Source organism: Thunnus maccoyii, chromosome 6 (genome assembly GCF_910596095.1).
Source record: "Thunnus maccoyii chromosome 6, fThuMac1.1, whole genome shotgun sequence".
In the NCBI taxonomy this organism is placed as follows: domain Eukaryota; kingdom Metazoa; phylum Chordata; class Actinopteri; order Scombriformes; family Scombridae; genus Thunnus; species Thunnus maccoyii.
The window spans coordinates 25,413,978-25,438,954 of record NC_056538.1 but is presented as its reverse complement, the minus strand read 5'-3'; the positions used below and the strand labels follow the sequence as shown (position 1 = coordinate 25,438,954).

The following is a 24,977-nucleotide window of genomic DNA, read 5'->3' as shown; positions in this document are numbered from 1 at the left end:
GATGGCAAGAAAGATTCAAGGTTGCAGGATTTTCTGAATTTTGACATGTGAGTGGAAAATGTGGGATATTTACAGAAGCAGGCTGTCGAAACACCTTAAGCACCTGAGGAATTGGAACGCTATTACTAATGTTTTAACTCTAAGGAATAAAGTTACACTGCTGTTAAAGTTTAAGAACTTCTGATAGATCTGAAAGCATCCTCAAAATGAAGCTGACAGTTTGCACTTTAAGAATTAAAAAGCCCTTTGTACCAACCCCCCCCGCACACACCTACCCCCACCCCCCTTCTGTTCTTTTTTTTCGGTGCCAAAAGAACTAACAGATTCAAATCTCATTCAATAGTAACTTTTCATACACAAGCAAAAGCTTTTAATGTGTAATGACTTATTGACTTGGAACGTCTGCTGTCTGTGAACATCAGCAGGCTATTCTTGTCAGCTTTTCTCTATCGCCTTTTTCCTGCATTTTGTTGACTTCAACCGAAAATTGAAAAAAATGTTGATAACAGTCTGTATCTAAGGCATAAAGGACCAAAACAGACCACTCAAACTGTTAACTTGCTCTTTGATTGCTCTGTGATTGCCAGCCTGGCTATCAAGCATTATCTTTTGGATTTAGTTTACGTTTGGAGTGATTAAATCGGCCTCTGTAACGGACAGTTTGTTAAGCCCTGATCCCCTCTTTAGTGACTGTTGGCATGCCTGTCAAGCTTTCCATTCTCCAGTGTCATATATGTGTTTTACAGTGATAACAGTGGCAACCTGTAACCCTATAAACTAATGCAGTTGGTTAATGAATGCTTCTTGACCTTGGGGGTAATGCTCACCTACTAATGTGGCTAGTAAGCTACTTTGATGGACATGCTGAAGTTTGCACCTGATGTTAGAGCAGATAAACACACAGTTTAATCCATTCCTTACACTTGTGTTTTTTTGATTTTGGAAAGGCAGAAAAAAGACACCCTCCTCCAAACTAAATGCTGATTATTGCTCTTATAAACAGCCATATGCACACTACTTCTGCATGTGGAGAAATATAAAGCATGACGGGCCTGCTGGACAGAAATACAGATACAAATACAGAGCAAGTTAATGTGCGGCTACATGCATCACTGTATACTGCTGAAACTCATTTCACTATGCAGATAACAAAAACAAATGACACTGAGTAATCATATGTATCCAGTCAACGTAATTTCAATATGTAATTAATTGGCATAAGATGTGGCGGTTACAGCATTGGACAGTATCCATAGCAACAAGCATCATCCTGTCCCCAGTAAAGTACAGTAGGTGGCAGTGAATACTGAAGTAGCGCACTATGACCTGTGTAAATTATTTTATTATGAATCTGTTAAACAATTTTAAATGACAAAATGTTCTCTTTTGAACTTTCTCTATCACACACACACACATACACAACAAGAAGTGGCTCAGCTTCATTAATAATCCACAATAAAAGCGAGAATGAAAGACTAATGTCACTGCATTCAAATTTCACATTTGCAAGGTAACATAATTAGCATGATAAATTACAATAGGTTGAATATTTAACTCCTGCCAGCCTGGTCTCATCTGCAGCTTGACAGTTCTGTTGTATCAGAGCAGTTTTTGATCTGGAGACACAAGACGAGTCTGAAAAAGGTTCTTTGTCGTCCGGAATATAGTAATTAGTTTTGCCCAGAGCCTGGTTTTCTGAGCTCATATTTTTAAGTACAGTTTTTGTTAATCCTCTCAAGGTGCACCTGCTGCACTGCTTTCTTCCTGATTTTTTAGCTGCTCTCTCTTGTTCATCAACCCTTTGGCTGTTATGGTTCCCTGAATGTGGAAACTTGTTATTTTTTGCTGATGGAAGTGTATATTGTAAAAGATTTGTGGCTTTCCATCTCTTCATAAAAATGAAATGATACTTTGCCTTCCAGGTTTTGAAAGAGTTTCTATATATACTGTTTCAGTATCAATACCATTTTGTTTTGTGAATTCCTTAAAAAAGGTGAGGAGTTATCATTTAACATTTTTATTCAATAATTCTTCACAGACTAGAACAGTTTAACAGGGGAACTCTCTCACTTAGTTAAAAGACTGTAGACTGAGGGATTCAGCTTGGTTTTTCTAAGCACAGAATAAATGCCAACAGAGGTGACCAGACCGCACAAAATTGTTGACAGTGATCCAAATCTGGTTGCCTGGGGCAACGGGGCAACCCTGTCAAGCCCTGCTGTGTAAGTTATTTAGGGTCACAGTGGGCTCCCTGGCCTCTACATGAGGTGGCTGATAGGTGGTTTTGACCAGATTTTAATCGTAACACTTAACAAAAAGAGGTTCATCTCACAGAAAAACATCATTCAAGCTCTAATACCACATTGTTCTGGATAATATTGCACTACTGAGGACTACTTATCCAAATTCCTCATGAATGGGACTCTTTGCTGCTTAAATGTGGGTAACATGAGCCTAACTCAAATGAAACAAATTAGCACACACCAGGGGCATTGGCTAGATTGTTAACCATCAAGGGCTGAGCCCAGATTCTTCTCCATCAAAAACCTTTCACGAATGAGAGTTGAAAACTGTTAATTACTCCTATTGACTAAGTAAACTTTCATAATTTGATTGCAAAATCATTGCTAATGGACCTACTTGATATGAACCATAATTCCCACCTCAATGGTACAAGTAGTAAAACATGAGAAAATATTGTTAACTGTGGAAAAATGAAGAAAATGACTGAATTCTGTCTTTTTAAAATTATATTATCTGGTCAAATTTTGACCAGTTATGACCCTACTTGTCCAGGCTGCAATATAAAAAGGGAAACAGACATGAGGTTAAGATAAGGCACAACTAAGCTATCACTGCTAATGGTTTACCTGGCTACAGTGCAATGCAAAGTATGTTAGCTGTATATAACTTATGCTCTGTTTATATGATATTCACGTAGCTCGGAACTCATACAGACATTTACACACCTTGTTTTCCTGTCTCAACCTGAGAGGATATTTGTGCCACTGCTTCAGCTTCAACCTCTTTGCCTGTAAAAAAAATCTCTGTATATCCCATTTTTTTCCATGTATTTTCCTGTAAACCCTCTCTGATTGGTCTTACCTCTGTTCCATTCACTGGAGATACAAAATTACAACACTGCTGTCTTCTTAGGTGACAAACTGCTCAAAGTGGAGAATTATTCAGGGCTAAATTAAAAATCTTCTGGCCTACAACCCCAAATGCCCAGGCCAGCAACACCCATGGCACACACTCATTCAAGTAAATTAAAAGACAGTTTAAAATAAATTCTATTTCTTTGCTTAGGGTACAGGTTCCAGGAAAAGATAATGAACAGGTTAATGGATGCAAACGACTGTGCACCAGAGAACTGTTAGTATTCACAGCTTTTGTCCATTTTCAGCAGGACCATCAGGTAAACATTGGTAGCATTCATAAATGTGTACAATCTCAGAAAAGGAGTCTGCCTTTTCTGCTGAGATAAGGTCATTGCAGGGGAGTTGAAGTAATGATTCAGACATCAGACCTACACGTCTTCTCTTGATTTTGATTTCTTTACAACAACTGCCAAAGGTAAGAGGATTCTGCAGAATAAGTGAAGCTCTTGTTGCATGTAATGGCACTCTGTTATTACATACACAGGCTGTCCAGAGGAGTTTAAACACAAACCACTGCAAAATGATGTTTGTAAGAAAGCACAACAACCTGCCAAATGGCAGAGAAGATGTCACTGTCGAATCAGACAAGATGAGTTGAATTGAGTGTGTCATTAAGGAATTCTGCAGCCCCTTTTCTTCAAGACTGGTCATTATGTCAACAACAGAATGGCACTTACGACTGAGTGCAGTCTACGAAGAGATGAAGATTCAAAAGGACAAAAGAACTCAACAATTCAATTATCCTTGTGATGATGGCAAACAAGCACTTATGTTTACTATTTGGGTTAGAAATTTATAACGACACGACCCTAAACAGCATGAAGATTAAAACAAAAATGGATTATTTAACTCTGTAAAGCCACCATTTAGCCTCTAAAACATACAGATCAAAGATCAGCATTTTCAAGTACTTCTTCTGTACTGGTTGTGTTCTTGTGTTCATAACTCTAGTTGTTGCTTTTCCCTGACATCTAGGAACATCACCTGAAGCTAAAGAGTAAAGCTTCCTGTTTGGGCCTAGAGATGAAATGATATGAAAATTTCATATCGATTATAGTGAGCAAAATTATCACGGTTATCAGTATTAGTGCGGTATTGTTAAAATGTGCTAAAATGTTCAAAAAGTACTGATACACAAACTGAAATAATTTAACCAAGTTTTATATTAAAAACCACAAATAAAATTAGCAGCACTAACGTTATACACTTTTTGTTTGCATAAACATTAAAATAATACCTTATGTTAACATATCAAATGTGCATTAAAGATGGCACCATGTGGCCATGAGAGGTAACTGCGCTTTGCACTGCCGCAAACAGGAATGCCTATCTCGTCTATTGTATGCAAGTACAGTATTTCCGTTCTCATTAAGTTGTTGCTTTTCTTTTTTCGACTTTTTCTTGTTGTTCAGCAACAAACCTGAACTCGTCAGCCGCATTCAGACTGAAAACAGTCCTATGTAAAACAATAAAAGAGGCTGTGTTGGTATGGGCATGTTGTTTAAAGTGCCGGTGAGACAATGAAATACGATCCAGCAAGTCTGCTTGGAGTGACAGATTATTGCATTTAAAGGTTAATCAGAAAAACATTGCACAGCGGTTTGTAATACTCACATTAAATAATTGGTTTATTGGATTTTGAAATTCCATTATTTATCAGGTATTCATTAATGTATTTTTAAATGATGTACTTATTAACTATTTTAAAGCATTTTTTGTAAATCCCTTTTTTAATTTGAACAATGTATTGGTGGATAATTATTTTATTTGTAAATTCTTTTTATTGCCCATTAAAATATCATATAATATATGCTCTCATTTTACTGTCAATCTCAGCTGCTCTTAAACAGAGAACGGAGAAATGTCTGGCTGCTGAGTGCTTTTCCAAGTTTTTGCTCCGGTGCCTGAGAACTTTAACTACTGATAACAGTGCAACATTCCTGCCTTGAACAGGCTGTGTAAAAGGGGCTATTAACAAGTTGAAGTCATTCACTGGCTTTGCAGGACCCTCAACAGGAAGTTTGTAAATAATTTCACACACTGTGTAGTCCTCATGCATTCTCTCACTGTTCTGAGTCCTCTGAGTGCAGGAGATCAAGGCACTTCTGCTTACATTAGCAAACTTGTTATGCACTTGTTTAGGCGGTTCATTAGGCCCTGGAGCAGGAGATAATCATGGTACCTGTGCTTGCCTTTGCCAATTTCTCCAAGCCATTCTATGTTTAAACTGATGCCAGTCATCAGAGGCTTGAGGCTGTCTTCAAAGGAGGTGGAGACGCTGAAAAATCTTGTTCCATGAGCAAGCCACAGACTGTGTTCAAAGACAACTACTGAAAATTATACTATGATGTTTACTGCTGCAGCTACAGTATTAAACATTATTACATTATTACATCCATTAAACATCATTACATTTGTAGCCATGTTACATGCAATGATACTGATCAATGCAAAATATATAACTTAACAACTACTGCCTGAAAATTGAAATAGATTATCTTTTTATAGTATCATTTTCTGTCATTGGAAGAATGCATGGATCTTGGAATCACACTGACATTTAACTTATCAGTTTTCTAAAAACTTGTGTAAAATTGTTTTGAGTTTAACACTGTTTTTCTGTTTTCTGTTTCTGTTTCTTCTTTGCATTCTAAGATCACGCACTCATATCACACACTACAGGAGCCCCTGCAGGTTTAGGCAGATTTTAATCATGATGGGATGAACCCAGCTGTTTGAAGTCAGATGGGAAATCCTCTCTTATGCAGTGCCAGATCATCTCTGCTGACCATTTGGCCCTAAAATCAGCTGAAATAAGCTCTGATCAAACAGTGCTTTCAAAATCCACGATGTCAGTCTAAGTCCGTTAAATGCAAAAAATGCAGACACCGTAAATTGCAAAGCCTACACCAATGTTATTAACACATTTTTCTGACGTTACCGGGGAGCCAATTGATCAATCAATTAAATACTAGGGCTGTGGTCTTCTGGTCGATTAGTTGGTCGATATGCTCTCGTCCGACCAATTTCTCATTGGTCGAATAATCTCTGTTACTTTCATAAGGAGAAAAGTGTTACATCAATAGCCTTCCAGGATTAATCCATTATTTCCTGCAGTGGGAGGGACAGACTAACAAATTACCTGTGAAAACGGGGGTGTATTCAAAACACCCCTGTTGTTTTTACAATTATGAACTCGCCCAACCTAACGGAGACTGCTAGATCTAACTGTACTAACTGAATCAGTGTTTTTCCTATAATTATAAAAACGAGAACCACCAAGGCCAGGCCAAAAAAATATTTTTTAATGCCAAAAATAACGCCAAATATCCATTCATTCAGAAATCAATAGCGCTTGGGAGTCTCTGTGCAGTGCTGTTCTGATACATGAGTCAACCTCTGTGTTGTTACCTAGGAAACTATTGGTAGCGTAACTCCGTTTAGGAATAGAGCAGTGTGTAGTGTTTGCGTAGCAAGTGGGAACGAGCAAGTGGCAGGAAAGTAACGGTGGATGCAAACGGAGCAGAGGAAAGGTCATCAGTAAGTTGTCAGTCTGGCAGTAAATATACAGTACAAACTACAGTGTGTTAGTTAATAAATGCTAAAAAGTCACGACTGTTGTTTCCCCAAGTGCTGGAAAAGTGAAGGGGGTTAGCTCCAAAGTTAGCAACAATGGGTTAGCCTAACCTGAAGACGCTAAACAGAGAAATACAGAATGGAGAAATGTGTGGTTGCTGAGCTCACTCTTTCCCGTTACATCCCCTGCCCTGCGCGACTCGATTAATTGAAGATTATGAACGATTCGACTAAGACTTTCTTTGGTTGACTCCAGCCCTATTAAATACTACAATTATGATAATAAATGGGTTCTTCAGATAATCACATTTTTCACATTGACTTGTGACATTACTGCCATATACTGCATAACAAAAAAAGGTTGCAAATTCCAATGTAGTTTTTCAAAAAAAATCACTGCCAAGTCAATAAACTTAGCCTGTAAAAATCAAAAAAGCTCTTTGAGATCGTGGTGAGACAAGTGTGTCAAGTTCCTGCGAGTTGATTTTCATGCCAAAATCAGTGGCTGAAAACTTGGTGGAAGTACTGTAATGTGAAGAACACAAAAATATAGTTATATATAGTTATGTTGTTACGATTATATAGTTAAAAGAAATATTAATCATGTCTGATGTGTAATCAGTTAAATGAGTTATGGCTGTTGTGTGCTGAGGATTTTGAGAACCACATCTATGAAACAAATCTGATTTTTTTTGAAGAGACAAGAATCAAAATTATTTTGCGTTTTGATTGTTCAGAACACATTAATTATATTTTTTTGATCCAGAAACTGTATTGTATTCTATTGTATAAGATCTTTATTTCTTTAGGATTATTTGGCAAAAGACTGTTTTAAGCTACACTAATAAAAAAGGTCCCTCATATAATATATAGCAGCTTTGCTAGAGAGTCAATAATCCTCTGTGTAATGAGCAATAATTAACTGTGTTATTCAGAGACTGGTTTACTTTTGAAATAATAAATCAAGTGTGTTTACTTTGTAGTCCACTAATTTATAAGCATGTGTTGCAAAAAGGTTGTATATGTAAATGACTGCAAGGCCTCACGCCATTGCCCTGATGTAAATTCCATGACTTTCCATAGCTAAACTGGAATGCTTCCATGACCTAAAAATCTGTATTCCTTTCTAATTAATGTTGTTCTTCAGCTCAGGAGACCTAAAAAGGGGGCAACAACCTGGTTTCCAACTTTGCAGTTGAGCTTTGTGTGGAGAAAAACGGTGCAAATATTACTGAATGCAAGAAACTACTGATATGATAAGACTTGTATAACTAATTTCGTCCTCTGCTGTCTGGGATAAAATGTCAAATGGAAAAAACTAATGCAGCAAAAGAAAAAAGAAAAAAAAAAAGGTATGTTGAAAGAGTGAAGGAGACGATCTACTGCCACGGTCTTGCGGTAACTAGGCAACAACCCCCTGGCGAGCTCTCAAAAGCACTACGAGTCAGGGTCAAGAACAGAAGAGAGGACAGAAAATAGTTGTTACATGGATATAACTCCAGTTCTATGAATATATGTGTAGTACCGGGCTTTACTATAGGTTTACCCTATGAGACGCCGTCTTGGCACCTGAGAAAACTCTATATACTCACTGCCCAATCAGGAGGTAGCTACCACGCAGCACACTCCCCCTATAAAGCCCAGCAACAAACAACTGAGCTTGGCTTGTGGTTATAGGGCTATGCATGTACTCACAGAACTTGCATTACATCCATGTAACTATTATTTCTATGTTTTATTGTTGCTATTGGTTGAAACCTAAGGCGAAGGCCGTTAGGAATGAGATGTACTCCCAGCTGGACACGAACCAAGGCTGGTTGTGACTGGGTCCGAACCCGGCAACCCGGCTCCAAAAGTGAGCCAATCTCCATAGACCCCTATGTAAAAATGCCCAACTTTACAGTGGAAATAAATATGTTTACAGCCTTGTTTCATTTCATGACAACTGTATAACTCCACCTTTTAAATTTTATAAAGCCTTAAAGTTACGCATTATTAAGGACGTGGCCACTTTGAGTGACAGGTCGCTAGTCGCTAGGTGGCTTGTTTCAGAACCAGGCTTCATTCGGCCCACCTCAGCTCCACCTATTTGCCCAGGCACTGCCAAGATGGCGACGGCCGGAGCCGCCCACTTTGTGCTTCAAAACCTTTCTTCAGAGACCAAATGGTGACGTTGCGGTGGCTACATCCATATTTTTTACAGTCTATGACTCCACATAATAGTAGACTATGCGTACAGGGCACAGAATGTGAAGGTACTCCCCCTCCCCGTCAGGAGGGGGGAAAAAGCCTTCAGGCGAATGACCCTCGAGCCAGAGGACGGATTTGGACGTAGTTCTACCAACCCCCTATCTTGCTGATAGACATAAGGAGGGATGCACAGACAAGGCACAAAGGTCACCTCTTGGCCGATGCCAGGGCTAAGAGGAGCACTGTCTTGATTGACAGTAACTCCAGGTCTGCCTGACCCGTAGGCTCAAAAGGCAGACCCACTAGACCGCCCTGCACTGCTTGAAGGTCCCACAGACGGATGAAGTGTCAATTAGGGGGCCTCAGCGTGTGGGCCCCCTGCAGGAAGTGCTTCACCAGTGGATGCCACCTGGCCATGAAGCGGCCTGCTGTAATCATTGCTGCAAACACCCCCAATGTGGATGCAGCACAACCACTATCAAATAAGTCCTGCACAGAATCTATCTATCTATCTATCTATATAAAAATATATATATAATACCTTGCAGGGGGCATGAATGCAGATTGAGGTTCCTGGCCTCGCACCCGTCTGCAAACACCTGCCACTGAACTGTGTAAGCCCTGGAGGTGGATGGCGAACGTGCCTTCTGAATCGTAGAGACAACCATGGCCGACCAAAGCCACTCAGTCTCACCCTCTAAACCTCCAGACCATGAGGTGTCATCCCAGAATCGAACACAAGAGGATGGCGGTTGTCCTCAGGGAGAACCAGTGAAGACACTGTTGCCAGATCTGTGAGACCATGTCTGGGGAGAGGCTCCGCTCCTCCTCGAGTGGACCCCCTCTTGACATCCTGTCCACCCCCGTGTTGAGGGACCCTGGAACGTGGCAGGCTTTCAGGGAGCAGAGATGGTCAGAATGGAAACCGCCATCCTGTGCAGAGCTGGAGATCTGACACCCCGGAGTATGTTGAGGTAGGACACCACTGTGGTATTGTCTGACCTCACCATGACGTGCTTCCCACTCAGCTGTGAGGCAAAGTGGTGCAGCACCTTCCATATTGCTGTGAGCTACAGCAGGTTGATGTGGTGGGGGGAACTCGACCACATGCCTACTACACTGGCTTTGCCGAGGATCGCACCCTAACCAGCCAGGGAGGCTGTATGTAATGACCTGTATGTAATAAGGGATGGACTGAGCCATCGCTGAGCAGGAAAGTGCGGTGAGTGCAAAGGTCTTTCTCAGGTGCCGAGACAGAGCCTCGTGCGGTAAACCAGTAGTGAAGTCCGTTACAGGGCCGAGCACGTATGACATAGAAAAACTTTGAAATGTTTATTTAGGTTGTCTTCCTGCTTTCCGCAGAAATTTACATCTCATAATACATGTATTAAAACTTTTAAGTAGTTTTAGTTTAGTTTAAGTACAACGTAAATCAGTTTCTCAACTTTTATCATTTCTTTTTTCCAGCACATCAGACATACTAGACATGACTTTTATTCCTGATTATGTTTCCATTGTTGCAAAAAACACTGCTTTTCATTCCTTTCATGGGTTTCTTGTCCTGAATGGATGTCATTTAAATCTTTGCTTTTATTACTTTGACAGGCAGCTGTCCCTAATCGTTCTTTTATACTTCTGTTTTTTACCTGAGATAGTGCTTTGATCGAGTATGTTTGATCTTTTAAAAAGTGATACAATTACTGATTTAAGCAACTACTACTTACTGATTTAAACCGATTTAAGGAAAATATGAAACTACTTTTTTGTTCAAATTAGAGGCAAATATCTTTGTGTGCTTCTTATAAAACACATTCTAACAAGAGAACCTACTGTTTCATGATGTTTTTTTTATTTTCACAGTTGCACTGAGCATTTAGTTCATAACTATTTTTGCCTAACATACATACAGTGAGATAAATGAAATAGTGACAAGCAAAAGGGCAAAACTTCCTTCTTGTGGAAAGAAATGGTTGACATCAATAAGAGGCAAGACAGTAATTTCCCATTTCTGCAATGCTAAGCACCTCTGCCAGGAGGCTTACTGTCAACCTCTTCTCACACCAATAAGAAGTAGAGCGACTGAACATGTTAATTATTTATCGAGCAGCAACTGCAGACTAAGAAAATGCAACAGCATGAAAATCATCTTGCACGTGAAGAAGGAGTGAATGGATTTGTATTGCAGAGCAAATTACACTTCTAATCCGGGGGGCGATAATTAATCCATTAAAAAGAATAAAGCATGGTCATTTATTTCAGTTGGTCAGCTAATTAAGGTTTTAATAGAGGTGAGGTAACAAGGAAATGAATGATTAACAGTAATTATCAAGCACAAGTTTCCAGACCAGTTTGTACATAGGATAAACAAACAGCACAGTGTCCAGGGCAGTTCTTACCTGTGAGCCTTTTCCTGAGCTGCTAGCAGCAAAGTCGATGTGAACTGTAACAAAAGAAAAGAGAAAAATTACATAATTTCAGGGCCAGACACAAACAGCAATGAGTCCTTTGGAACTGAATCATAAATTGTCTCAGTTTGTCTTCCAGATAATTCACTTTTCTGAGTAGAAGCTGCCTTACAAAAGCAAGTTTGCAAGAACAACCTGCTTCCCGCGATTATCTGGAAAAGAAAAATTAAAGGTAACTCAGAGACTAATTCCTTCATTCTGAGTCTGTGTTGGATCTCTGAGAGTGCACTGCACCACTCATCTATCCAACTTTGTAATTAGACCCCAAAGACCTTCTATGCAATTACATTGCCATTGATTCTGAGACAAGAAAATCTTTGCAGAAAGATTCCCAGGAATCAATACATCAAAAACACCGGTGTCACTGAGAATGAATTTATACACCAGTTTATATTAAATCGGGCTGTCTGCACTCCAGTGTCAGTCAGCTTTAAAGCTGACTTCAATTAGGTGATACGGCTGAGAAAGAGTTAAATTCCCGCTTCTGACTTGCTGCAACGGGCAACTGAGAGTGTTGATTAAAGCACAAAAGCAGCAGATATGTTTTCTAGGAACAAGCCAACTGATGTTTTTTCATATAGTTGAAAGTACTACACAGATACACACAGTTTTGCAATAAAAAGTCCAATATAAATGTACATATTTCATAACATAGATACAATCTCTGTGGTTGGCTTTTTTGACCCAATATGCAGTAATTTGGTCAGATATTAATTCCATCCATTGCAAGGAAACCCTCTTCTTAAATTATTCAAAGAGCTGAGTTAACTTCAAAACACTTCTATGTGTAAAGCCTGGAGTGGAGCCACCAGTTCAGAACAAACGAACGTAATGAACCTAATTATTTTAGTCATGAATGCACCAAAAAAACAACAATGGACGCAAGCCAGCTTCCCCTCAGTCCAAAACTTACAGCAAAGGCATAACTATGTATTTTTTCATGTTTCTTTCAAAAAGACATGTTTAAAAGAGCAGATAAAGCCCATCAAGGTGATGATCATATCTAAAGGCTTCACCACAGATTTTTTAAAAGGAGTAGATCTGATTTTCACACACATTTTATGTTTCCTCACATCAAAGATGTCTTATTTGCTGCTCTGAGAGGACACTGCAGTTTGAAGATAGCTCAGGATAATCTTCCAATAAGAGAAAGTAATCAGACAAATGGGGAGAACACACCCAAGACCTGCTTATTCTGCAAATCCTATAAATCCTGTGAATTTTCAGCTGTTTTAATGTTCAAAATAAATATTGATCATATTAATGCCTATTGAATGAACTGCTGGGCTCAACTTTTAATTTCTAACTCTGAGGACACACAAACAGTGAGGTGCAGGAATGCAAGTCATCTAAAGATTGATGAATTCTTGAAACAAGAGTAAGGATATATATATTTTTTTTTTAAGAGAACATGATGACAATGTTGTTTCTTAAGCTTGGTATCTATGGTGATTGATCAGTGAATTGCAATTGAGGAAAATGAAAACATCCGCAGACACCACCCTGATGAAGGCAAGATAGCCGAAAATGTTTGGTGACTAAATCATGGTGTACTGGAGTGCGATGTGTTTTAAGCCACTTTTAAGCCAACACCGATGAGAGGTGCTCAGAATAATGGAAAGTGAGCAAACTTAGCAAATTTTAACTCCTGATGAAGACCATGTTCTATGGTTCAAACCTCCAGAACAAGCAAATAAGTGTACCTTAAGCGAAGATTGTTGTGTCAACTGCTGTGTCCAAGGTCAAGAATGATCTGTCAAGCTCAAAATAAATATTAATTCATTCATTTTTCATGCTCTATCTCTCAGAACATATGGCTCCTAAAGAAAAAGTAAGCACCAGCTTGCTGAAAAAAGGCAGCTAAATTGTTGAATGTGAGAAATATAACAATTTGCAAGTTGTTTGGCCATTATGCTGCCTCCTTTTTTAAAATCAGCAATAAAAAGCCAAATAAACACATTATTATCTCATTTCCATTAATGCTAGTACCATGTGAAGTTCAGAAACATAAAATCTGATCCAGCAAATCATGAGCTCTGTGGAGCAAGCAGAAATACATTGTCATCTGGCATCCCACTTTCTGTCAGTATTAAAAATGCAACATTTGGCGTGAAACAAAGCTTCCTGAAGGAATACATTCGAGTTCACAATACATTCTGCTGCATCTGCTCAAACTTCCCATCTTTTCATGGCTCACCCTGGAGAAGATGAGGCAGAGTGAGGCAGAGGGAGAGAGGAAGTAACTCCCTACATAATGTCAGGAGTGCTGATGGGAACACCTCCATCTCATCGCCTCCTCAACCTGCACAATCAAGTCTTTTGTTTCGACCATGTTTTCAATTGAGCCACGCTAGGGGGAACTTGCTTGCTTTGATTTCAGAAACTCTGGAAATCACTCCACATGATGAAAGCTCTGAATGGTTTAGCTGAATGCTTTTCAACAAGCAATTTACATTGTCATTGTAATAAAAGCAGATGTCCAATGCAATTAGCCGAGAGACAGTGTTCTCATAACAAAGGGAGAGAATCAGGTTGATATATCTAGCAGAATTTTTAAAAATCTGATCAAATAAATATGGAAAGTATGTGTTATATTAGGTATCTACTTTGCAAGATTACAGTTCCTCTTTGTTTGAAATGAAGGGTTTTACTCAGAGCCAGATTCATATAGCAATGAAGTAATGATTTGCTTGTTTGACAGTTTGTGTCTGACTTAACTTACCACTTTATCCAGGATTTAATGGTAACAAAGGGAGCGGGAAAAAATGCACCACATGAAAGTACTTTGAAGTAACTAAATCACATTAACACAGGCAGCTATGCAGGTGTATTATATTAACTTGAATTCTAATTAGCAGTCAGTTTCAGCTTTAAAGCGACATCCGATAATCACCACATCCATGTGTGAGTGTTCAAAGCAACATAGGACCAAAACAGGTTTCCAAAGAGGCTGAATTGTGAAGAGTCCAAACTGCAGGTACACTGGCCCCAAAAGAGTTGTTTTATCTGGCAAAGAGAATAATATCTAAAAAAAAATGTGCATTTCACATCACAATGCTGATATTTATGGTTTCCATCCAGAAACCACTTCTGAGACCAGTGCACAAACAAGCCCAAGCTGAGGGCCATTAAAGCTGGATTCAGCTTTCCCCAACCACTTTTTTAAAACTATAGACAGCAGCTCGAGGCACTCCAGCTCAAACAAGAACGCACAAAATGGCGGAATGTGACTGGTTAAGAAAGTTACAGATTTGCCAATAAAATAGATTCAGATACTTTCCTCAGGAGTTGGAAGATTATCCCAGAAATAAATGTGAATATTGGACTTTCATTCCACAGGTGGTGAAAAAGAGGACTCAAATAGGATTCTCATGTCTGTGGGCCATTAAGATGCATTCAGATTTAACACAAGGGGAATTTTCACTTCGCGCTGTTTATGCAAATTAGAGGTAGTCTGTAATCAGCCGAGGTACTGACTGTAAAAAAAGGTAGATAACTAGCACTCTAGCCGCGTATTGTCATTATTGGATGATTCTGCACTGAAAGTATTGTGGCCTTTATGTAGTGAGGCAGAAACTAAGAGTGTGGAGGTTGGGGTGGTGAGCAGGTGTGTAGCGAGTCCATCTTTCACTCAGGTGTTTGTCACAGCTCAGATGTTTGCCTTTGTATTTTAACCATAACCACAATCTTCAGTAACCATAACCATACCTTGCTGCCATGTGCACATATTGTAGAAACTGCAAAATTTTGGAAATGGAACAAAGACAATGTTGTCATTAAACATATCCTGGGGTTTTGCAGAATCCTTCTATGCTGGCTCAGGTGTTTGGGTTGGTGCCTGTGAAAAAACTCCAGTTATTTCTGTTATGAACCCTCTCAGTCTTATTCTTTTCTCTGTATATTCGAGGAGTGCAGTCACATAGAAAATCTGCTTTCTGTTCAATTTGAAAACATTTAACAAGATAATAAATTGATTGAGTATATCAAGGTTTCTTACTGTGAGATTTGGACTCTATTTTCTGGTCCCCTAGAGATCAAAAATGACTTAATCCAGCTTTAACCTGTTTTTTTAATGTTGCTGAAAAATCTGTCAAGTTAATTAAAAGAAGTCCGTGTTTCTTCCTATGTTTCTTTCATGGAATAATTATGACTCCTTGTGGGGACACAGGCAGGAAAAGCTATTATAATAAAAGCAGCTCCTCAAAGGACTGGCACAGATGGTATGCTGTTTGCGCTGCTCATACAGTTGTAATAATGCATCTGATTTGTATTTTTGAGAACTGCTCAGCAAACTGTTAGCATGCAGGAGGCACAGGCTTCATCTGGTGTTGTGTCATATTAAATTTAAACTTTTTATTCAAACTTGAGCAACACTAGCAGCCATTGAGGACCCATACAGGCAACACCTAACCCAGTTAGGAGTTTCTAGCTGGAGTTCTCTCCTAATTCAATGTCTTTTAAAATTAAGTACATTATTTTTAGTGGGTTTTTTTAACTTAACCACTGCTTAGTATGCAGCACCCTCACTACCATTGATACTCTATATGGCTATAATAACGCATCAACAAAATAACTGCACTAAAAACAAGGTGTATGGTGTCTTAAAAACCATAAGACATTAGTTTACTGATCTAGAATATATCTCAAATATGCTGACAAACTGGCTTACTCCCCAGCTCAAAAAATAAGTGGCCACACTACAAATAAGCAATAATTTTGATAATCAGTTAATAATTTTTAAAAAATGGAATCAAAAATAACAAAAGATATCTGGCTCCACTTTCTCTAATGTGCAGATCTGCTGCTTTTTTTCTAATATGATGGCTAACTGAATCTCTTTGGGTTTGGGACAGCTGGTCAGAAAAGACTATGTAAAGACTGCAACTGCATTATTCACTATCTTCTGACATTTCATGGACTAAACTACTGACTGATTAATTAAGAACGCAATCTGCAGATTAATCGATAATGAAAGTAACGGTTCGTTTCAGCCCTGGCTCATTGATTTGCAACTATGTCCACATTGGCCTAATACAACCACAGATATCAAAGGGAGAGATGCAGCAACGTTTCTGACAGTAGAAAAATTCATATCATCTGATGATGTATCATCATATTGCCCTCTCCTAGTATCCCTACATTTTCAGGAAACTAAGGTGAAATTAATCTTTTAAAATGATTTTCAAATTATTCATTTTGTTTATACGACTAAGACCTCCATCCATCCATCCCATACAGCTGCTCATTCAGGAGTGTCACACAGACAAGTACACAGAGGAGACTTTGCTTCAGCAGCTTCTTTCAGTTCTTCCTAAAGCACCCCCCAGACCAGTTAGACATGCAGGATACAGCATATCCTGGATCTGAGAGGGTGGGGCGTCTTTGGAGGGCATTGATGAGCCACAGCAGCAGATAGACCCCCGAGGTCCACTTAAATCCCAAACCTTCTCACCCTGTCACACAAAAGTGAAGTCATCCAGCCTGCAGAGAAAACTCAACTTGTCCGTGATCTTATTCCTTCAGCCACAATCCAAAACTTTTGACCACAGCTGACGGTCAGAACAAAGACAGTTTTTTTTGAGAGCCCAGTTGTTTGAGAGCTTTTCTCCATTCTCTCCTCACCACCATCACCCACATCACTCTCACAGTCCTTTTTACTGTCACTTCTGAATAAAACTTCCAAGACAACTCTGAATTCAGTCACTTCAATGAGGAAAACTAACTTTTCTTTTCCTTAGAGTTAAATCTGAAACTTTCTGCGTGTTCAAACTAGATTCAAGATGACAAAGTAGTTATAACCTTTGAGAAGTAGCTCATTGGTATGCAATGAAAATTTCATTGAATGACTCAGTTAGTTAGTTGCATTGTTAATCCAACAGGTGCAATGAACATTTCACAAACCCAGAGTATGAAGAACGATTTGTACTATTTCACACTCGCATATAACAGTACAGCTGAAACAATTAGTCAACTGACAGAGAATTAATCAGCAACTATAATTACTGAATCTTTTAATCATTTGTTTCTAGCATAAATGCCAAAAATGTCCTAGTTTCAGCCTCTCAATTGTGATGATTTGCTGCTTGTGATTGTAAACTGAATACCATTGCGTGTTGGTCTCTTACAGCATTTTATTGATATTTTATGGAACAAATTATTAAATCAACAAAAGAATTGGCTGATTCATCAGTAATGAAAATAATCATTAATTGCAGCCCCAAAGATTGATAGTTTTTTTTTGTTTGTTTGTTTTTTTACAGAGTTCAGCTTTAATAATCAAATCCACAATTCAGTAAAGCACCCTTTTGCCAAAAATCACTGTAAATCATGTTAGTATCCACATATCCACATTCAAATGCAGACATGGTGGACGCCACTGTACGTGCTACAGTTGAAATGTGATCCATGTGGACTAAGAAACAGTGTTGCAGTCTCAAACTTGGAGGTGCCGCTCCTTATCCTGACTGCGTCACACTCAACTGCAAACCGCTCGAGTGCACATCAGAGATGACAGTCTGTTGAAGCCTTGTGGACGGCATCATTGAAAAACAGCAGAGGTGGCACCCTAATGTCACCAAAATGGACACTCTCCAGACCTTGGCTACTTCTTGATGTTAGGTCCATGAATATTACATACAGGGAGAGCAGACAAGCAGTCTTGTCAGAGTCTGATGCCAAACTAAACGTGCTTGACTCAGTGCCAAATACACAAAGCTCTCACTCGTGCACAGGGTAACGGCAGCTTGGAACAGTGACCCTGGCACCCCATACTGCTCAGACTGCATCTGTATTTTTGATACATCCACAAGCTTCAATAGCTGTTCTATGGTATGTTTTTGCTCAATGCACAATATCTTCAGGAGAAGGAAAGGAGAAGAGTGTGACAAAGTGTAGGTTACAAACTGATAATCCAAGTTTGTATCCAATTAATAATAAATCAGTGTTATCAGTAGCATTTTCTTGCTACATTTAGATTCATAGATATTCAGACTGTATTGAGCTTGTACCTATCTGTGGTCTTCACATCGCCCTAAACATGACAGAAATGTCACTATTTTTTGTTATTTTCCTCACACAAGATGTTGCCCTTTCTCGCCCTACTAAAATATTTGCAGACTCTTGTGTATTCTGTGCCTTTTCATTTCATTATTACAATTTTCTGTCCTTGCAAGGCAGGGAGACTCTCCTGCGCTCAGCATTTATCTCATTCTGTTCAGGAGAACATCCACATGACACACTGGGCTGCAATATTGGTCACCCACTGCAATTCTCTCCACAGCTGCAGCCACACATTAGGTGCTGCACCCCACCCAATGGACACATCACTAAATATATTCTGCATGTACAGAACATATGCTAGGACATGCTGTATTTATAGAGATCTTATCGGCTAAAGGTATATGTGAGGTCCTGCAGTGCTTGAAACTGTGAGATTAAATTCACCTTTAATATTTGTCTTTTAAGAAAGATATTTGTCAATTAAGCAATTAAGTCAACAGAAGGAAGCAAAGATGTAAATTTTCAACACTTAAACATGCTTCTACAACAAATTTAACTTTTTTAAAAAAATTAAAAGTACAATGCCACTTTCATTTTATCCCCCGTACAGCAACAGAAAAATAAATAAATCACTACGAATCACATAACTGCGGCTGTCATTTATTCTTATACTTTTGTTGCATGTTCCCGGTGCACATGCAGAATGACAGAGAAAACCCTGACTTAGTAAAGCTTACAGTAGCTGTAGCCTGAGGTGCATTCATCCCCAGGCTTAACTACCACTAGTGCAACGCCGATGTGTCAGTGGGAAGCTACTTAATGCCTGACGCTTGTCGGAAACTGATTTCAGCAGAAATTGTGTTTTAAAAACATGACTCCAAATAAGAAACATTTCCCTGTGTGTAACTCCAATGTAAACTTACAGTCCTTGGTTTGCACAAACCCACATGGCAACCGATACGTGTAAATCGCCTTTCAACTCCTCAGGAAGTTGAGGCGAATCATGGCTCCGCACTTCTGAAACAGTTATGAAAATACACTCACAGCTCGTCTCTTCTAGTCGCTAGAAACATTGAATCCAGCGCTACACTGACGCCTCTTTCCAAACACAAGCTTCCCCTTTCAAAACAGAGACAACCTGTTTACCGTTCAGGGTGTCATTATGTCCCTCACAGCTGTCTGTCTGGTCCGAGCCTACTGACATGGGGATTAGAAAGTAAAGTGAGTACTTACAGAAGGAGAGGAAAACCAAACAGCCTGCCACTTTGTGCCCGACGTGAGGATTGTTCGACAGCATCTCGGGAGAGTCCTGTATGCAGTGTAGGTGGTGGAGAAAGCTCGCAGTGCATGGGCTTTCTGACAGTGTTAGAAAAAAAAATCACAAGAGGGCTTTTCCTTTTCACAGTTTCACAGAAAACGGGGAGTGGGTTCTGCTCCGGTAGGAGGCATCCCCACTTTCTCTAAATGGCGCAGGGACGCACTCTGCTGGTGGGATGAGTCCACTGAGCTCAGCTCACAGCAAGCCGGACCAGATGGAAAGAAAAAAAAGCTTGACAAGCTTACTGCTGCCTGCCTTTACAACCTCTTGAGAAAACTCCTGCTTCTGAGTACTACAGCTAGAAATATGGTCTTGTTTTTTCATTTTTGAAGGAAATAATGACAAAATGGAGCATGTAACAAAAGCATCATTATAGAAATCAAGCCTTGAAGAGTTTGTTGACAGCGCCTAATGCAGAAAAAAAGTCAACAGGGCCATAGCAAGGAATTTAGAATAGTCTACTGAGGTCAGGAGTCCAAATTCCCAAATATTTTTTTTACTAGCTGCCAAAAAACTTCTTACATTTCCAGATTATTTTCAATTTTTTACATGTCATTCACTCATTTAGCCAATTGTTCAATATCATGTAAATCTGATCTCACTACATGATGATCTGATGGGTGTTTCTCCATATTGCAGAACTGCTAAAATAAGCTAAATTTAAAGACACTGTGTTTATATAATAGCAGAATCTGTCTGATAAACTCTGCCTGTAATGTGTTTTGCAAAAATAAAAACCTAGATTCTGAAGAACAAGAGGACATGACTTAAGGCACTGAATGTTAATAAAACATTTTTTGGACTTATGTTTTGACTTATGTTTGCAGGAAATGCACAGGTGTACCTAATAAGGAAGGGAGGTTACATTGTAACCCAGGTTGTCTGAGTGGAGAGACTATCTCTCCACCCTACATATTCCATATGTGCAGAGACTGACCCCCATGGGGGCAGCTGATGTGGATTACTCTTTAAGACACCTGTGGTGGCCACGCATTGATTAGCAACCCGTGGTTATTTAAGCACCATGCATGCGTGCCTCTCCAATTAACCTTGATTGGAATGTGTTTCGGAGCAGCTCTTACCTGGAGAGATAGTCTCTCCACTCAGAAAACCTGAGTTACAATTTCACCTTCCGTCCTCTATAGTGGCGAGACTATCTCTCCAACCTACATATTCCATATTAGGGGTGTGCCCGAATACAGATATGTTATTCAGCAAAGCTCAAATAGTGGATTTTTTATGAATATTTATTTTATACAAATATTTTAAAGATGATTTATTTTCAGGACATGTCGAATACCAGCGCGCAGGTCAGTTACATCACTATGTTGGCCTCCCTCCTGTGCTTTGCTGTTAGTCTATTAGCAGGTCTCAACAGAGGGAGTCACATCCACCTGCTACATGACGCATATTTCCTTATTTGGACATCAATTCCGGAGTTGGGAGAGATAAAGCTGAAGTATCCCTCAGAAATAAAGCTGAATTCCCAAGCACTCAAGTGCTCCCAAGGGACTCTCCATAACCTGCTGTTCCCCTTCTCCTTTCCACAAAGTTAGATTGAAGTTCATCTCTGCACATTACACACTGTGCTGTCTCTGTGTTATGGGTGTAAAAATAAATAGAAGTCTGTTGGCATGCCAGCGATGCACTCGGTTTGGCTTAGTAGTCGCAGTCGTTCATGATCTGGGAGACTCGAGTTTGAGAACCGGTGTGGGATAAGTAGTAAGACAGTTTATTCATAAACACTTATTTAAACACTTTAATATGCTAAAATTGAAAGCATACGAAAAACAAAAAACTGGATTTTTACACCAATTTCCACTTTTATTTGAATACAAATACAAATATAAATAATTTTGCTGCCTCAACAAATATAGATACAAATGCAAATTCTGGGCTCTGTGCACATCCCTATTCCATATGTACAGGGACTCTATAAGACACACCACAAGGAAACCAAGAAGACTCAGCTGCTCCTGCGAGAGCCTGAAATGGAAGTTGAGTATGAATGATGTCCCCACCACCAGAGTCACCCACGTGCTCAAATAAAGGAACTATTTACAAATATACACTATATACACACCAATGACCTAGGTGCAAGATGCCACCTAGGCTTAGCTGGCCCCGCCAGATGCTAAGGCCAGTCGTAAATTTGGGAAGGCCACCTAGCCTGCCAGGTTGCAAGGCTAGCTTTGAAGTAAAAGACATCACTCTGCACCAAGGTTCATTCTTGTAAGAGCCATGGTCCCAGAGGCATGGTATGTCAGGCCATGTCCTACTGCACTGAATCCAGCACATGCTCAGTGAATGGGGCGCCAGCTGCCATGTTCATGCAGTAGAATCTGATAAAGGTGGGCAGGGTCGATCAAGAGGCAGCCGTGCAAATCTCAGATAAAGGAGCACCTCTCCATAAGGCCCACAAGGTAGCGAGGCCCCATGTGGAATGTGCATGCACCCCTGCTGGGGCCAGCCTGCTGTCTTACATGCCTGTTGGATTGCAAAAGACCTAAGGCATACAGGAGGCCCTGTGGCCACTGATGTGCCATCGCGCCTGTGGGAGGATCATCTCTCCCTATGGAGAAAAAGAGGGGACAGTGAGCTGTCTGGAGGAGAGAATAGCTACAGCTGTACCAAAGCAGTCCCAGATCCCAGTGCATTGCCCCACGTTAAGCTGGTTGGCTGCTGCCATCAATGGAGAGCTACACGCAGTCTGTGCATCAACAACACTCTGGCTTACAGATTTCTCTGTGGGCAAAGTCCAAGGCTCAGGAAGCTGCGCTGCACTGGGCAGATGTTCAGAAGAGCCAGGGTTACAATTTGCGCTGTGGCTGCCATCAACCCAAGAGGTAAAGCCACAACCTCCGGGTTACCCTGGCCCCCAAACAGAGCTGGGACAAGCAAGCCCTGAAAGCAGCCTGTCTTCCAGGAGTTAGGGAAAGTCTTCCTACCCTGACGGTGAGGGCTGGAGCTCCTGTTGAGGTGCAGGCCTAGGTGCTCTCTAGTGCTGCAGGAGCCAGGTCACATTGTCATGGCACTGCTCCTTTGAATGAGCAGACGCCAGCCAGTCATCCAGGTAATTGAGGATGCAAAGACCTTCCCAACGCAAGGGTCCCAGGACTGGGTCCATGCACCTTGTGAGCGTGTGGGGGGCTAGCGATATGCTGAATGGGAGGGCACAGAACTTGAATGTTTTGCTGTCAAAGGCAAACCTGAGGTAGCGTCTGTGACCCTCCCATATAAAGATCTGAAAATATGCATCCTCCAGGTCAAACAGTGGCAGTGGCAAACCAGTCACCTTGGAGGATGGCTTGTCAAACCCTCAGCACAGTCAACATCTGGCATCATAGGGATCTAAAAAACTTGTTGAGCCCTCACAAATCCAAAATTGGACTGAGTCTTTTTTGGGAATGAGGAAGTAACATGAATAAAACTTTGCTTGCTGATCATTTTGCTTCACCTCGCTGATGGCCTTCTTTGCCAGGAGAGTGTAGATCTCCGCAGCCAGAACCCCCCTGCGATGAGAGTCTGTCACCACTGAAAAGGTGCCTGACCTTGTCAGTGGGGTTGGGTGCAGAAACTGCAAATGATACCCTGAAATTACCCGTGGCTAAAGCACACCCATTCATGGGTGTACTTTACACTAGGTCAGATTTCACAAGGGACTATGGCTCTATGTGTTAATCAGTGCTGCCACCAAAACACACAAGCCACGCTTTGCCACAGTGGTGTAGCAATTAGCTGGGAAGCACGCCCACCAACACGCCTGTGAAATCCTCCAACGAGGTCGGATTTCACAGAACATGATGGCTATGCATGCAGGCTGCTATGCTTTCACCAGCCTGTGTAGGAAAGACAACACAGCGATGCAGAGAGGGCCCCGTAGACCAGCTCTCCTACTCACTGGATAAGCAGACAATGCTTACCCAGTGCACAACTCAAATGCTCTCAAAATAAACATACATTTGACTGCTTGACCATGGAATCGCAGAGGCCACACATGTGTGGTACTTATATAACCACATATTGCTAATCAGTGCATGGCCACCACAGGTGATGTGTCTTAAAGAATAATCCACATCAGCTGTCCCCGTGGGGGTCAGTCCCTGTACATATGGAATATATAGAGTGTAGAGATAGTCTCGACACGATAGAGAACATTAATTAATGGTCCCAGTCAATCATGCCAATGAGCCAGCACAACAAGGAGGGAATGATTTATCAACAACTTTCCCATCAACACATATATTCTGTTGATTTAAAGACCAGCAGTCTCAGTTATTGTGAAAGAAATGTGACCAGTTTTTATGAAAGTTATTCATCAATTATGGTTTACCCACACATGTTTTAAATTTGTGGGTGTGTACCTACTAGGGTTGACTGACATTTTTCTCACTTTCCTGTCACTTTCCTGTCAGTTTTGTTGAACTTTTAAACCTTTCCCATTCATATCAGTGCATATGGATTAGTGATGCAACTGTCAACATAGCTCCGCCAAAATTTATACTAATTAGCTACAATAGTTGAAAACATATGCATTGGTGCATGCAGGGCTTTTATATACATGTATTCAAGTCATTGGATTAGTTTCTAGTTGCATGAATGCAATACTTGAATGCAAGACTTAGAGTAGGGTAATGTTTTACTTCTTGTGTCACATTGTGATCCAAAAACAACAGCTTTATACTGCCATGTGCCACTGTATCATGAAATGCATGACATTTGTTGTCATCATGTAGATCTTTCTCATACTGGGCATTTTTAGGCAGGATATTATTATTTACATCCATGCTTTTCCTGCTATAAGAGTTGTGCAGAAAAAAATCTGCTCAGGCATAATGACCCTTAGTTGTTGTCATGGCCTCTATATTTCCAAATATATGTCTGATTTCAGCAACCTGAACAAGTTTCTCATTTTAATTTCTCAGCTTTCTCAGCTGTTACATTAGTTTGTCTCATTTTCAGTTGTAGCAGCCATATTCCCAACATCACGTGAAGGCAGCATTCATTCAGATGCACTTTGACAGATCAGTCCACATTTGTGACTACATGAACAAGTCTCTCACCAGAGCTAAAAACAAGAAAACCAAAACAGTGTCACTTTGGAGTTCTTCTCCAGTGACAGTTAATGAAAGAGCAAATTTGTGGACAGTGATGTTTACTTGCCTTTACAGAGTCATAGTCAGAATTTCTGGTTATGACTACTGGCAACAGAATAAAAGTGTCTGCAGTTCAGTGTCTCTGAAGCAGCTACTTTTTTGTCTGATGAAA

The 24,977-nt window shown here is 40.2% G+C and overlaps 1 protein-coding gene across 2 annotated transcripts in view; it reads right to left on the bottom strand.

The window, feature by feature from the left end:
• Window positions 1–19,872, bottom strand: part of b3glcta (beta 3-glucosyltransferase a) — a 68,058-nt gene extending 48,186 nt beyond the window's left edge. The window contains exons 1-2 of one of the 2 annotated variants that reach the window (XM_042414385.1): window positions 19,625–19,872; window positions 11,324–11,367 (exon numbers count right to left, since the gene is read on the bottom strand). In XM_042414385.1, coding sequence (XP_042270319.1) covers window positions 11,324–11,367; window positions 19,625–19,688 — 108 coding nt within the window. In that variant the 5' untranslated portion in view covers window positions 19,689–19,872. Of the gene's footprint in view, window positions 1–11,323; window positions 11,368–19,624 lie in introns of those variants that run through there. The other variant, XM_042414386.1, reaches the window with a different exon arrangement.
• Between the last annotated feature and the right edge of the window lie 5,105 nt (window positions 19,873–24,977).